This window comes from Gastrolobium bilobum, unplaced genomic scaffold (genome assembly GCF_033153095.1).
Source record: "Gastrolobium bilobum isolate Gb01-03AN ecotype WA unplaced genomic scaffold, APGP_CSIRO_Gbil_v1 utg14849, whole genome shotgun sequence".
Lineage (NCBI taxonomy): Eukaryota > Viridiplantae > Streptophyta > Magnoliopsida > Fabales > Fabaceae > Gastrolobium > Gastrolobium bilobum.
In genome coordinates this window covers 3,120-20,637 of record NW_026899387.1, presented here as the reverse complement: position 1 = coordinate 20,637, position 17,518 = coordinate 3,120, and the positions used below count along the sequence as shown (strand labels likewise).

The 17,518-nt window shown below is 34.4% G+C and overlaps 1 protein-coding gene and 1 long non-coding RNA gene across 2 annotated transcripts; both read right to left on the bottom strand.

Moving 5' to 3' along the window:
• Positions 1-3,247: 3,247 nt before the first annotated feature.
• LOC133290132 (B3 domain-containing protein At2g33720-like) lies at positions 3,248-3,715 on the bottom strand. Its single transcript, XM_061488188.1, has one exon. It carries the CDS (start codon positions 3,713-3,715, stop codon positions 3,248-3,250), a length of 468 nt encoding a protein of 155 aa, XP_061344172.1.
• Positions 3,716-5,589: 1,874 nt separating this feature from the next.
• On the bottom strand, positions 5,590-8,860 carry LOC133290144 (uncharacterized). The gene is made up of 4 exons (XR_009748603.1): positions 8,553-8,860; positions 7,691-7,799; positions 5,932-5,968; positions 5,590-5,823 (listed from the first exon to the last, which is right to left on the bottom strand). It is a non-coding gene; the product is annotated as an uncharacterized LOC133290144 (long non-coding RNA).
• Positions 8,861-17,518: the final 8,658 nt, after the last annotated feature.

Here is a 17,518-nt window from a genome sequence, read left to right as displayed (position 1 = left end):
CCATATAGAAAAGTCATAAGGGCTAGTATTAAGTTAGCAACATAATTAAATGAGCTCTGCCTTAGTATACTCTTATCATTTAATTGAAATAAAGTTCACACCTTTTGCATACTGAAGCAATAAGATTGGCACTGAAGTTTCTAAGCTTCCTGTGATTATCAGATAGTCTGTTTCCTATCCATTTTGCAACAAGAAGTAATGATAGGTGGCATTCAATCCCCATACGTTTCTGCAGCAGCTGAGAAATCAGATATAACCCACCGATTTGTGTGTAAAAATTGGATACAAATGTGTCATCGTATTGTGGTTTAAGAAGAGACCCTTATTACTATTTGATGAGTGTAACACCCCGTATATATCCGGTAATGTTATCATAATATCGTATTAAGTTGCGCTTAATTAAAATGCGGAATTACTTTTTCTTTTCAATTATGATGCCATTAACATTACCAACTTGCTTAATAATCAATTAATAAAACATCGCCTGTATGTAATTGCAATAAAACAGCTAACTGAAATACCTCATAACATAGATAATATAATTGTGGCTCTAGTCACGGAACTACAACAATGTAGACCGGACCATCTAACAGTTTAAACAACTCCAAACTACAAGTACTAACATAAAGTGTCATGGACAATCCCCATGCTCACTCAAATAAGGCAACATGCCCAACATCAGTCTCAACAACAACATATCATAAATAGCGGAAAACATAAACAGCATCCAAATCCAGTCATGCTAACATAAAGCAGTAAAACATAATCAGCTAAGCTCCGGCCTCCTGCCGCCTGAGGCATCAGTACCCATACTACCTGATCCTGAAATAAGCATTCCACAAACGTGGGGTAAGATCTCTAATCTAGAAATCTCAGTAAGTCAGTGAGTCCTCAAGGATCTTCCACCCCAAGCTCACTTACATGTGCAATATAAGTTCAAAAGCAGTTTATCATTTATCATTTCTAAAACAATGCAATGCAGCAGAATGTGTGTCAATACTAATCTACTGGCCAGAGACAGTGCAGGTATACGTCTATCACCTACACACCGTTCAAGTACCACTTGCATTCACCCCGGTACACCGTCTTGTATGGCGCTACATACTCAGGTTTCCCGTCAAGATGAAACAACACATGCATATTAAAAGCCATTACATGTAAAGTTCAATCAACATATCAAATATCCAAAAGCATGTACACAGCATGCATAAACCATACCCCCATGGGACATGGTGGAACCACAACATGGCTAAACCGAGGACACGAAAGCTTACCTTGCAAGCTAGCTCCAAAAGCCAAGAGTCCACAGCTCAAAGTCCAAACACAGCAGATTCACAATCTGTTATGGACCAACAATACATCAACAACATGCACCACAAGCATACAATATTAAGACAACGCCTTTCCTTACGTTTTCAAGTCTTAAAGCTTCTAACAAAGCCACAAGCCCTTAATCCCATGATTCTGGCTTAGTCCATTAAATACAGAAGTTCAACTTCATCAATCTAGGGTCCACAAACCCCCAATAGCCTACTGTACACACAACACAGCTACTGTTCTACGAAAACCCAGAATATCCGGATATTCCTCGGGACCATATCCTGATATGCAATATCCGGATATCTCACTGGACGTATCCGGATATGCAATATCCGGATATCCAGAATCCCATATCCGGATACCTAGTATCCGGATACTCAAAACCCATATCCGGATATCACATATCCGGATATTCATCGGGCACATATCCGGATATTTCACGACAGAATGCAGAAAATGCATTTCGTGAAGATATCCTTCCAAGGTTGGGTTTTTACCGATTTTAAACACCTCAACATGCATTTCTAGGTGTGTTCAACATTACCCCACAACAAGTTATCATCTTTTGACCTTAACATGCATCAAGCTTTCATTTTTAAGCATTAAACTCAAGATCAAAGGTTGGTATACATACCAAAGGCTTAAAACAGAGAAGGAGATGCTCTTGGAGCTCAACACAGCCCCTCAAGTCTGACTCAAGAAAGATGCACGAAAATGGCTTCACAAGGGTTGGTTCTTCTCACCAAAGGTCACCACTTGGACCTCCAAAATGCCATAACTATGGCTTTCAGCAACCACACCACCCAAAACCAGCACTCTCACCCACACACAGAGGATGGAAACTCAGAATACACCCTCACACTTCCTCACCATGCATGTTCTTAAGTGTAAACAAGCTCAAAGAGGGAAGAAATCAAGTAAAGGTGACAACTTGAGTTCAAAAATGGTGAAAGGAGGCAATGGAACAGTAAACCACCCTCAGCCCACCAAGTGCCTCACGTAGGAATTCTGGTATGCCTAGGGTTATGTGCTAAAATGCATATATATAGCCACTTAGCCATAAAACACACAGTATTAACTTTAATTGCTACGCTTAGCATTTTAATCCCAAACTTTGGATTATGAAACTACATAATTTTCTAAGATTTATCATATTTTTCTTATAATTTTCTGAGCACTTTTCCGATACGCGCTTTTCCAAGCCAGTATTGGTTTCCAGCACCAGTTCTCATTATCTGGACTTGAAACTCGTTTTACAAGTCCTACATATTATTCTAGTAATTATCATGCACTTACATTAATTTTCCGGGATACTTTTTCGGCACGCATTTATACCGACTAGCAGAACCGGTATCTGCACTTTTCTTCCGAAAAGCGACTTTCAGCATTATTACTCACTAACTATAATTATTAAAGCCTCATAATAATTATTAGAGTCAATTATGGAATCATTTCTATTTTCTCGCAATTTATTAATTAAATACCTTAATTAACGGTGCGGGTTCTTACACTGAGCTAATGCAATTATGATACTTGGCAATATTTATTAGTGGATACAAAGCGAAAAACAGTATTAAATGGAATTAAAGGACATGCTTTTGATGAGCAAATTGAGTTGCGAAGGTGATTCTGTTATTTGATTAACTTTCTTATGGGAGCAATTCTAATTGCAATTCAAATTTGCAAATCATAACATTTAACAAATTTTAACCATATATTCAGATTGCTGTTACAATCTAAAAAATTCAAATTGCACAAACCAATAAGAACAAGAGAAAATATCAGTACACCCTTTCTACAAAAGGAATCATATTATTGCTATCAATGGTAAATGGCATCAAGAACAGAAAAATCAAAGCGATTATTGTATGGATCCTGAAGGCCTATCTCATCCCCTTTCTTTAAGCCTCTTCTTGATACAAAATCTTTAACTCAATTCCCAATAAAAACATAGTCTTGAAGAAACCCATTTCTTGAAAACTAAAGAATGAATGGAGGCAGTGTCCACATCCCAAATCTCAACTTGAACACCTTTTTCAACATCACCATCCAACACCGGCACCACCAAATTCTCAGCCAAATCTTTAGAGAACAAGAGCCTGCTCATGTTGGCAAGATCACTGCAATTGAGGACTTTCTTGATCTTCCAGGGATAATCACAAAACATCAAATCGGTTGAGTAACCCCAACTTCTCTCTCCACAAACCTTCTTTCTTGCAGCAATAGAAGTTTCTTCAGAAATCTTCCTCTTCTTGGTTAAAGAAACAGAGTCATCTTCATTGGTTGTGTTGCAATGACACTTACCAAGTGACAAATGAGTACACACCATTGTATTACAAGGACACCTATCAAGTGATAAATGAGTACAGAGACCAACGTTGTTGTCGTATGCCATTGTTGACAATAACACAGTTGGAGTTTGGTTTCTTGAAAGCTTTATGGTTTTTCTGTTATGACAATAACACAGCTGGAGCAGCTGGTTATGTAACGTTCTTATTCTATTTTATAATTTTTTTTTATCTATTTAAGTATAATTTATATCTTAAATAGTTTTTATTTAAAATATGGAAAAATACAAAATTAAATTATACGAGTTGAGCACTTGTATATTGTGAAAGTATCAGAACAAAAAATTATTGATTGATTACAAAAATGTCGATTCACATTGATTTTTAATTATTAAACTAAGAAAAATAGTACACAACTCTCGATTTTTTTTCTTCTCTACACTGGTAATATTAGCATTTTCTAGCTTAATTGTTACAAAATATTAATAAATTTGAATTGTTAGCATTTGTTAATAATAATAATAATAATAATTCACATGTAAAATTGAAAATTTAAAGAAATAAAAAGAAAAAGAAATTAAAGGGGTGTGTTGAATTAAGGGCTTTTGCTATTTCTTTTTATTAAAAAAATAATGGATTCGGTCTAGTTATTTTCAAGATATATTTAAAATATTCAAACCTTTTTTATGGTTAAATCAACGCAACAAAAATTTCTAATTTGTTCCTCCGTTTATAGTCCATTATTTTATCGCAAGGTACAGCAAATAATAAAAATGATTATTTGAAAAAAAATATATGAAATAATATACAACTTGCACAAATAATAAGGAATATAATAAAGGGAGCCATGTAACAATATAAAAACTACAATTATTCAATAAGACATAAAAATTTTCAAATGCTAAATTGAACTCAAATCAGTTTATATAAGGCATAATGTTTAATCCAAGATATAATTATTCGGGTTAAGATATTATGTTTATTTTTTTACATATCTACTCATCTCTAAAATCATTGGATAAGAATTTCCAGAGGAGGGAGAAAAAATGAAAGTTACTTGAAATTATGATCTAATAGTGTAGAAGATGAGTATGTAAAGTAGGCATGAAAAAAATAAAATAAAATATCTTATCTCTAACCATACAATAAGCTCCTAGTTACATAATACGTTCACTTACATTATTTTTAGACTCCGTCTAGAAAAAAATTAACAACAAACTTAAATTCTGATTTATACATAAGTCATGGTATAAACTACAAAAATTCAGGCATTTTGTGGGGGTCATATTTTCATATTGTGAGGATTTTTGACCCCCACAAAATATATTTGTGGCATCCACAACAACCCCCAGTTTTGGCATCCACAATAATTTGTTTGAGTATTTTCTGGAGGTTCCAGACCACTACAAATGTTGCACTTTCTGTAGATTCAAGACCCCCACAAACGTTTTATTATTTCTGGAGGTTTACAAACCTCCACAATATGTTTGACTTTTCGTCTTTCAAAGACCCCCACAACATTTATCATTTTCGGGAGGTCATAGACTGCTATAATTTTTTTTTTTTTTTTTTTGTAGGTTTAAACCTCCACTAAATACTAGTAATCCAAATTTGAAAGATTTGTATATCATAATTTTGGAATTGGGCCCAATCAATTGATTTGTTAGCCAATTTATTATTTATTTGTTTGATCTCTTAACATTTCCTTGAAAATAATTATTAAATACTAGTTATCCAAAAGCAACACTATAGCACACCAATCATAGTTCATATTCATGTTTGCACTTGGTTAATACTTTTTTACATAAGTAAAAATATAAATACACTTTAACACCGATATACTATAATATGAAGTTGAACTAATATCTAGCAAAACAAAAACTTACATAATATTCTCTTATCTAATGAAGGGCATAACAACATTCAGAGTAGAATATGCCTCACTATAATTTTACACATTCATAAAAGAAATACAGTTTATTCAATGTTGTGTAAATGAGAAAGAGTAGAAAATTTACAATTATCCACAACAAGAACATAAAATAAATCCATTTTAAAACTCTAAAATCCATACGAGTCTCTAATTATGCACTTATCATTTTACAGAACCCAAAATCATAGCAAAAATATTGAATTCACATAACCCAATTCAAGGGTGATTACTATCTAAAGAAGATCTTCCGCGTGTTGGGATAGCTTCTTCACTTCCTCCATCCTGTGAAAAACCAATTTATTGTACCCTTTTAGGGTGCTTAAAAGAATACGGCACTTAAACTAATAATATGAAGTTCAACATTAAAATAAACTAATATGAAATCATTACCTCTAGCGTTAAAGCAGTACCAAACAAAGCATCAACTCTGGACGAATAATAGTCAAGTATAAGAAATTCTTTAAAAATATATAATCAAATCAATGCTAGTGTATGAATGAAAGAAAAATAAAATAAAATAATAAACCACCAATATTTATACATCTTAGTGCCTGAGCCAATATCTGGCTGCAACTCAGGGGGACAATAAAAAATAAGAAGACAAGGAGTCTAGATTTCATGCAAATTTACAACTTCAGCAATCATTGCAGTCGATGAAAAGATTAATACATTGCTCGTATGTCTTAAAGGATAAAAGGAGCTAAAGGTTGCAAGATAGAATACTAAAAGCTCAAGCCCTTTGTTATTATTACTAATATTGAGGTGGAGGATTGGACTTTGAGAAGGTAGAAAATCATGCCAAGCAAATGCTTCCTCCAAATAAAGCTCCAATAGTGACCAAACTTACTAGGAGCAGAAAATTTATACACATATAAGTGAAGTGGTAATTTGATCTCATTTGGAATCTTTATGACATGAATTATAACCCTTGATGTATAAAAAGAAAAACTAATTGAACATGTGACAGCTCCAAATATAAATAATCCTTCAGATCCTTTTTCCTCTCATCTCTTGATTACCTATCTACCGGTCAAATGTTTCACTGGTAATCCTTCTCTCTCTCTTCACTCATTATATCTTTCTCCCTTCCCTAGTTATTGCATTAATATCAAATTTAAAATTATCTGTCTATAGTATACTTATGAGACGAGCTGAACAAATTAAACAGTTTTTTCTTATAAAAGGAAATAAGTTGAACAAATAAATGTTATCACATACAGTCAATAAAATAATTTCCATCACTTGCAATTTTAACACCAGAATACAAACAGTTGCATTGCAGCCGACGATTAACTACCAAAAAACACAACAGCAAGATTGAATAGAGCTGTGGACCATTAACTAAAACAAGTCACATTATCTGAGAAAGGAACAATGACAGATTCAAAGTGCCGTCATATTGTTTACATAAGAAGAAATAGATGTAAAAGAGCTTCCTTTCTGAATAGAAATATTGGCATGCATCTCATGTATTGCTAATTGTAAAGAACCTTGGGATACACCACCCCAAAAGATAACTCAAAGGGTGGGAGTGCCCAAGACCTTATAAACTCCACATTAGTTGCATATACAACCAATGTGGGACTATATATCTCAACACGCCCCATGACACGAGAGCCCATTGGGCTTGAAGAGTGGACAATGCAACAGACCCAGCCTACCTGTGCTAAGAAACTCGACAAGAGAAAGTGGGGGACGACGAGGCTCTGATACCATGTAAAGAACCTTGGGATACACCACCCCAAAAGCTAGCTCAAAGGGTGGGAGTGCCCAAGACTTTATAAACTCCACATTAGTTGCATATACAACCAATGTGGGACTATATATCTCAACACTAATCATGCCTTCCTGCTCATCCCTCCATTTAGTTGAATGCTTCTAGATGATCCAACTACCCAGACCTTTAAGTGCTATTTCCCAGCAGTTACAATAAATTTTGCATCTAATGAGAAGCTAACACTTGAGACAGTAGAACAAGATAAAGTTGCTAGAAGCTTTGTTAACAACTCACCACTCCGCCAGTCCCAAAGGTAAATATATCCCCAACAGATACCAGATGCTTACCTTAGACAAAATACTATATAATGAGTAAGAAGCAGTGAGTAATAAAATTCAAGACAAGCATATAGATTCCTAAGGTGTAACCAACCATTGGGTGAGAAACAGATGCATGCAACTCCATATAGATGATCTTTCAGTTTGGAGGCAATGGCCAAAGTAGAAGAGTCACATACTAGTACTGAGGACTGGCTCCATGCCTGCAAATCCTTGTTAGATTCTTGTAAAAAGTGTAAAAAATGAAGCCATTATATGTTATTCTCAATCTTTTCCATATCCATACTAGTATTGAATGAGGAATGCTCCTTTCATGCATGAATCAAGTTCATTTACTGATGACATAACCGTCGTGAGCATGATATCTTTGCTATCATACTCAACTTAAAAAGTTTCTAGTTATAATGGTTATTTAACTATTATGTTAAAAGCTCATCATGCACCTATTGGTTTGCCTTACCTATAATTAATTCACCCATATAGTGAGGAAACATTTCAATACCGTTGTAAATGCAAAATATCATATGATGTAAGATGTTTCAATTTCATAAAATTTTGTAAAATATAAAAAAAATATTTTCAAATGAAATTAGAAACTATGAAAAAATCATAAACCCGATACCTTCCTTTCCAGTGGGAAGGAATAAAAACTATAATGAAATTAGTGTAGAATATGACAACTCCAGAAGCCTAAAAAACAAAAACATAAGCAGTTTCTAGCTCGATTACCGCAAGAGACAAAAAGTGTAAGAGTTTGTGATCCCGAAAATCAAGATGCCCTTGGTTATTTAGTCCTAAAAAAATTCCCACACATAAAAGTAAAATAATTGTTCGAACACATTCAAACATAAGCAACACCTAAAAGAGCGATTACGCATTGATTTGGAAACACACACACAAACACAACTCAATACTGGTCATTACACAAATTAACAGCAAATTTTTACTTCGCTTACCGTTTCTAGCTCGATTTTCTCGAGAACGAAGGGATCCCTAATCAAGCAATCTTGAAGATCATCTTCAGCTTCGTGAAACTTCGTTTCATGATCTCATTGGATATTAGAGAGAGAAAGAGTGAGGACTTATTCATTATTTAGAAAAAGAAAAGGAATAAGAATGAGAGGGCAAGCTATTCTCCAAGAAAGTGAAAAAAATTCACAAAAACATAAAAAAGGAAGAGATGTAAAATTCAAAAGCCAAGTAGTAAATATAATGAGAAATTGAAGCTGAGTGAGTTGCCATTGCCATAATCATCGATCCAATGACTCTGGGTTTCGAAGGATAGGAGAATGAAGCTCTCTGTTAAGAGAGAAACCTCTTTTAAAAAAATAAATTATAAAAAAATTAGAAAATATAAATTTTTTAAATCTGTTTGTTGTGTTTGATAATATATTGAAAGTGAATATAAATGATAAAAAAAAATTATATCTTTTCAAACAATTTAAAATATCAAAACACGATGTCAAATTGTGGAAGTTTAAAACCTGCCAAAAACTAAATCATTTAGTGGAGGTTTTTTTGACCTATACTAAAAAATCTCCAATCTTATATATTAGAAAGTAAAACCGTTTGTTGAAAACTTTGATGACGTGTCGCGTTTTCCTTCAATTTCAGCTTTGTGTTCACACCTATATGGTGAATGAGATGATATAATAAAATGTCTTAACTTTTAAATGACCAAATATTTGTCTTTAGCCTTCTTTGGAAAGATCCAAAAGTTGCAACAAAGAAACAAAAGTATACAACGAGCAATGGCAAAAAGTATACAACGAGCAATGGCATAATGCGTGGATCATCCCAGCCTTTTGGCAAGTTCTGTCTTTTTTCCTCCTGTGTGTTATCTGTGCTCTTTGGGCACAATCTCAAAATTCAACACGGTAAATTTTTTCTTTTATCTTAAAGTCCTTCTGTAACACCCCGTATATATATCCGGTAATGTTATCATACTATCGTATTAAGCAGCGCTTAATTAAAAATGCGGAATATCTTTTTCTTTTCAATTATGATGTCATTATCATTACCAACTTGCTTATTAATCAATTAATAAAACATCGCCTGTATGTAATTGTAATAAAACAGCTAACTGAAATACCTCAAAACATAGATAATATAAGTGTGTCTCTAGAAATCACGGGACTACCCACAAGTAGGCCGGACCAACTAGCAGGTTATATAACTCCAATCTAAAAGTACTAACAGCAAGTGTCATGGACAATCCCCATGCTCACCCAAATAAGGCAACAAAGCCCAACATAGTCTCAACAACAACATAATCATAAATCGTGGAAAACATAAACAGCATCCAAATCCATTCATGTCAGCAATACAACATAAATATCATAATCAACTAAGCTCTGGCCTCCTGCCGCCAGAGGCATCAGTCCCCATACTACCTGAACCTGAAATAAGCATTCCCCAAACGTGGGGTGAGATCTCTAAACAAGAAATCTCAGTAAGGCAAGGGGTCCTCAAGGATCTTCCACCCCAAGCTCACTTATATGTGCAATATAAGTTTAAAAGCAGTTCATCAATATCATTTCTAAAATAGTGCAATGCAGCAGATAATCATGTCATGTGTGTCAATTCTATTCTACTGGCCAGAGAAATACAGGATTTATATACGCCAAATACCCACACATAGTGCAAGACGCTACTTGCATTCACCCCGGATCACCATATCGTATGACGCCACATACTCAGGCTTACCGTCAAGATGAAACAATACATGCATATTAAAAGTCATTGCACATAAAGCTCAACAGCATTTCAAATATTCAAAGCATGTAACACAACATGCATATGACCATACCCCCATGGGACATGGTGGAACCACAACATGGCTAAATCGAGGACACGAAAGCTTACCTTGCAAGCTAACACCCAAAGCCAAGAGTCCACAGCTCAAAGTTTAAACACAGCAGATTCACAATCTGTTATGGACCAATACTATATCAATAATAATGCACCACAAGCATATAACTTAAAGACAACGCCTTTCCTTTACGTTTTACGTCTTAAGGCTCCATACCAAGCCATAAGCCCTTAATCACTTGATTCTGACTTAGTTCATTAATTACAGAAGTTCAACTTCATCAAACTAGGGTCCACAAACCCCCAATAGCCTACTGTACACACAACACAGCTACTGTTCTACGAAATCCCAGAATATTCGGATATTCCTCGGGGACATATCCGGATATGCAATATCCGGATATCTCACAGGCAATATCCGGATATCCAATATCCGGATATCACTCTGGCAATATCCGGATATCCATATCCGGATATTTCACGGCCAAATATCCGGATATTTCGCGACAGAATGCAGTTTCTGCATTTCGCGAAGATATCCCTCCAAGGTTCCATTTATCACTTTGAAACGTTAAAGCATGCATCTTTATACTGTTTTAGGGTCATACCACTGTTGGTTACATGTTTAACTCCTTAAACATACCAAGTCACCTCTTTTACTCAACAAAACACAAGATCAAGGTTGGTACAACTTACCAAAGCTCAAAACAGAACAACAATGGCTCTTGGAGCTCACCACACTGTCTCTACAAGTCTGACCTTCAAGGCACGCGAAAAATACCACTCAAGCAAGGATCTTTCTTCACAAAGTTTGCTCCTTGGAGCTCCAACAACCAAAGAAGAAGCTCACACCCTCACACAAGGCCACTCAGCCCACAAACTGACTTCACACAGCCTCTCAACTCAGAACAAAACTCTCTACACACACACAAAGGCCACTCACACAAGGCTCAAGTGTTTGGAGATGAAGAAACCAAGCAAAAGTGACACTTGATCTCTAAAAATGGTGAAGAAACTCAAAGGAACAGAAACAAGGACTAACCAGCCACCAACTCACGCACAAAGTTGATGAATCAACCTAGGGTTGTGTGCAACTAACATATATATAGTCACTTAAGCACTAATCACACAATATTAACTTTAATTGCTACGCTTAGCATTTTAATCCCAAACTTTGGATTCTTAACCTACTCAATTTTACAAGAATTATCATATTTTTCTTATAATTTTCGGAGCACCTTTCCGGTACGTGCTTTTCATAGCCAGTACCAGTTTCCGGCACCAGTTCTCATTATTTGGACTTGAAACTCGTTTTACAAGTCCTACATATTATTCGAGTAATTATCATGCACTTATTACAATTTTTCGGGATACTTTTTTGGTACGCATTTACACCGACTAGCAGAACCGGTATCTGCACTTTTCTTCCGAAAAGCGACTTTCAGCATTCTTACTCACTAATTATAATTATTAAAGCCTCATAATAATTATTAGAGTCAATTATGGAATTATTTCCTAATTTCACATAATTAATTAATTAAATCTCTTAATTAACGGTGCGGGTTCTTACACCTTCTATTTTCTATCTTTAATGTCTGCAAGAGCAAGATGAGTTTTCCCTTCTATTCTTCCTGTCCATACATAATTTGTTTCGCATTGTTGTTGTTGTTCTTTAATTTATGTCTGTTCTTGACAGATACGTTTACAGTGATGATGAGACTGATGAGTTGGATAAGGATGTACTGTGACCCTCATAAAACCATCTTATATTTCTTCAAAGGATATTCGAAGTGTGCTAGATGCTAGACCAGTGCAACCCAACAACATAGTTTCAAAATAATTTTTCTTTTAGGAATTTTTCTTTAATTATCACTATTAATTTATCCTTCTAATTTTTTTCAATTTGTTTGTGCATATTGTATAAGTGCCTAGCCTAATTCAATATAATTAGGCATTGAAAAGCTCTGTTTTGCATGCTCATATTGAGAATATGAACCATAAGAGAAATTTGTGGCTCTTCAATTCCAAAATATACTACATGCATATGAAGCTTTTCATCTTCTAAATAAATTTATCATAATTAGCCTTTAAACCAACATCCTTTTAAAAAAAGTAAATATTCTGGAATTTTTTTTAAAAAAATAAAACAATTTGAAAAATATAATACAAAAAGAGAAACGAATTTCGTACAAGTAATTTTTAAAAACTAATTAACATAAACATTTTTAAAAATATTTAATCATTTTTTATGATTAATATCATTTTTTTATGTTTAAAATCTCATTAAAGATTCTTGAATTGAAACTTAATTGTTTTTTTATAGTATTTATCAATTATTAAAATTGATCTAAAAGTAAAGAAATGATTTATCAGTATTAAAAGCTTCTGGGTATATCTCAAATCATGGATGACAAAAATTATTTGTATTACTGCAAATTCGTACATTGTTATAGCATGTTTATCTCAATTTCTGGGTTACTACGGCAGGTTTAGCTGAAACTTTCTAAGTTCTACAATAAGGTTCAAGAAGGACTTTTTCCAAAGATTCTTGAATCTTTATAGAAATTTATATCAGAAAACTCCTCCAATTATTCCTAATCAAAAGGGTTCATTTAACACTTAACAAAAATTCATTTTCCAATTTTTTTTTGTTGAAATACTCAAGTCCCATTCCCATGGAGTTCTTGAGTTGAAAAATAAAAGTATCAAACGAATGAGTTAAAACAATCAGTAACAATGAACATCAAATATTTCACCCAATCATTTTGACAAACCCAGAAAAAGAAAGAACTAGAAACCCATTTTTAAAAACAGAAAATCAAAGATTAAAGAAAGACAAACATGCATTCAGAATTAAAACCAGAGTAAATCGTACAAATCAAAAGTACCATTTCCCAAACTAGAGCTAGGATTATCTTGCGAAAATGTAGAAGAAAAATCTTGCATGCATATCCTTGATTCTTCCTTACAGCGAAGATGCTTCGTCACTGCACTTCGAGTTCAAGAAGAAAGAAAGCACATTCAACTTTCAACAAAACAGAATCTAACAACACTCAAGGTCTTCTCACACAAAAAAAAACGTACAACAAAGATTGAAATTCTAGATCTAAAATCTGATCTGGTCTATCTTTTACAATGCACAAAATTAACTATTTCAGAAATCCTCTTTTCTTTGTAGCCATCCATCTTCTTTTTCATCCAACGGTGAAAATATGTTCCTTGCTTCTTTTTAAAAGTTGATCCACGTGCCTTCAGTATTCTTTTACCTGAGCTAAAAGTAAAATAGAGAGAACACGTAAGAAAACAAGCTAGTCACTTCTCCTTCTCTTTTTTACCTTCCTTTTTTTACATGGGCCATTTTAGTCCTCTTTTGGGCTCATTTACCTGCAAAATCAATTATTCACAGCCCAAAGAGATTTAAAATAATATAAAATAATACAATAAATATATATATATATATATATATATATAGGTAATTTAGTGCTAACATTGAGCAACATCATCATTTGGTTGTTGTAGCTAATGGATTAATTTGGATGATCCGGCGTGTTATCGTCGCTTAATTGGTTGCCTGGTATATTTCACAATTATGCAACCTGCTGAGTTGTGCTATAGTGCTATGCAATTCATACTTTATCTCAATTATGTAGGCTCCTAAACAACAACAATTTAATGCAGTCATGCACATTTTGCGCTATATAAAGTCTAATCCAAGTCAAGGTATCTTGTTCCCATTAGAAAAGAACTTACAGTTGTATGCTTATTATGACTCCGACTAGACCAGCTGCCCACTTACGCATCTATCCCTTATAGGATATTTTATCACGCTTGGTTCATCTCTTGTCTCCTAGAAGACTAAAAATTAGGCAACGATCTCTCGCTTTTCTGTTGAAGCTGGATATCGCTCCATGACAACCATTACTTCTGAGCTCCTTTGGCTGAAGTCCTTTCTTGCGCATCTTGGGAGACACCACCAAGCACCTATGCAATTATTTTGTGATAATCAAGCCGCATTACATATCGTTGTCAACCCTGTCTTCTACGAATGCACAAAATATATCGAGCTCAATTGCCATTTTATCCACGAGCACCTCTTGGCCTAAACAATATCTACCACCCACATTTGATCAACTATGCAGCCAGTGAACATATTCACCAAGGCATTAGGGTGTAAGGATTTTTATTTTCTTCTCGACAAGTTGAGCATTTCATCTCTTCATACTCCAACAGGAGGGAGAGTGTTACGCTACCATGCGATTTGAAATTCATAACCGTTTGAAATTCATCTGTAATCGTTTGTTATATTTGATGTATTATTAGAATTATGTAACTGTTAGATATCATTAGGTTGACAATTGTAACACCCCGTAGTACTCCGGTTGTTAACATACATGATATTTAACATTCACAGCGGAAGACTTTATTTGAAAAGGAATAAAGCATCTTATAAAAATACGAGTAAACTTTTTCCAAAACATTTCATAAAAACATTTCTAAAAACGTTCACGTCAGATACTGCAAAAGCGTAAATCTGAATATACATCTACTAATTAATCCCATGAGCCAGTATTAGTGGCCATTGACCATCAAGATATGACATCAAGTGTCATTCCTGACGGAGTCTCACGGACAGCATAACGGCTGTATTTCGGATAACTAGAAACATGATTCCACACATACAGATAACCTAATTAATACAACAATTTAAACAGATAGCTTGCAAGTCCCACACGGACTGCAATCCCCTTAATGGGTCAATACAACTAATAAGGCTCCATGCCCAAATTAACTGAATACATGCATCAAGTCTATATTAATTCGAAGTACAAAAGTATCAGTAAATAATCCATGGCTCTAAGAATACTATCATGAGCCTAAATAAATACATACAATAATCTCCATAAAATAATTAAGCATGTTAACAAGTATACATGCCAACATCAAATCTAAACATAATATAAAATCATCAGCTGCATCATCAACTACTCCAATGCGGGGGCCTTGCCCCTAGAAGCATCACCACTACTCTGGGTACCTGAAATGATGTCCCCAAACGGGGTAAGATAACAACATCTCAGTAAGCTCAAGTTTCATAGAGGATCCTCTAACCCCTGAGCCCACTTCCTGCATAACAAGTCAGATATAAAGCATATAATACAGACATACAGCATAAACATAGCATCATCATATCATCCTTGTGTAACCCCAGGGTCAAAGCCATAGACGGTTACACATGTGTGACTTCCAGGGTCAAGCCATAGACAGTCAACACAACCTCAGTATGAAATAGCTCCCAGAGTCAAGTCATAGGCAGCCTACATACCATGATCACTGGCCAGGATCCTCATAACATATATCATCAGTGCATCATCATAACATCAAGATCATATAACATCTATATGAATGTGAATGAATGCACATATACATCATACCATATACTTTCATACAATATAACCATAATGCCCACCATCATGGTGGGGCCACAAGAGAGAGGAGTCAACTAGAACTAGGAGCTTACCTTAGGGAGCTTAGCACAAGCCCACACTCCAATATAATACGTATGCTCCAACAAAATCCTCAAGTGCACGGTTCTCTAGGCACACCTAGAGTAGGAACCATTCACATCATTAATTACATATTAATTAATCAAGTCATATCCACGACTTAATCATTTAATGATTCCATTTTTCATACTCATATGCCAATAATATGCCCATTACAAGCCTAGACCAATTATTACTTATTACATATTTTAGTGCATTATTACAAGCCACTTTAATCTTCAATTACTTACATAGCTTAGAATCACATGCAAGGCTCACTTAGATTATTTTCAACTCATCCAAGTCATATTTATGATTATTATAAGTTACTAAGGGTTCCCCTAAGCCCACTTAGCTTAAATATCACTTTTACGGTTTTTCCATAACTGTACATGCTTCTGTTTTCTAGTTACTGGGCGTGACTCACTTGTTATAAAATTCTCATCTTTTAGTATGTTAATCTAGACTCAATTACCTTTCTAAAAAGGTATCATATGCCTCATTTGAAGTTTCCTAGCTCCGGTTATCACCATTTGAAGTTGGACAAACAAAACTGTTTGCCAACTCCGAACAGGGCCCTAAACATCCTTTACCATTTCTGCGATTATGGAAATTCTACTAAATCAATTGCTCTAAAATTTTTATGTAGACAACTAGACATCTTTATCTTTAATTAGACATATTATGAGCCTAATTTGAGTAATAATTGAGGGAGAAAAATTCATGGAAGTGTCAGCCATGTACAGCGCCCCTGCACATGCCTCCCTGAGCAGTCCTCACTCAAACGAACATACAGAATGGAATATATCTTCAATTGATACCAAATTTTGACACCACGTAGATAACATCTCAATATTCAATTTGATATAAGGCACATCCCTATATGACCTTTGTGGAGGAAGATATGCTCTCCCCAATTTTACCTAAAAACTGGTTACTTAGCCTTAAATGTGTTTACTTAACAAACCTTAATTACTTTTGATTATAAATCCTAATTCACATTAATTCTTGGATTTTTCTATTATTAAGTCACATTATGAAATATCCTTAGTCCCATTATGTCATGATACTTAAATTTTACTAATTATTTAATTAGTGTACCTAAACCTTACTTTAGTCCAATTTTAGAGTTAAATCCTTGATTACTTTTGTTAATTAATCTCTACCCTTAATTAATCACCTAATTCATCATCTCCTTAATTTTAACACAACTAAACCCTTATGTACTTTATGGGGCAGATTTGATTAGCTATATTAATTAGGATTTTTAGCCATTATTAATCATGATTAGTGAGTTTTACTTAGAGTTAACCCACCTAGTTAATCTTTCTAATCATTTTTCCACACTTAACAACTTAATCACATTTTTTTGTCATCAAACCCTATCCTTACATGATATGGCTGAAATGTTCATGGTCCATTTTTGAGTTCATAGTCATCTTTTTACATGAACATCACTCAAAGGTCCAAAGGTGGCACCTTTAGTTATCCAATCCATCATTCCATGGTTCCAAACACACACACACTTAAGAATCATCATCAAACCATGACATTACGAAATTTTAAAC

What these genes read in the sequence shown, in the direction of transcription:
- LOC133290132 (XM_061488188.1), bottom strand. Translation starts at nt 3,715, where the DNA reads ATGGCATACGACAACAACGTTGGTCTCTGTACTCATTTATCACTTGAT.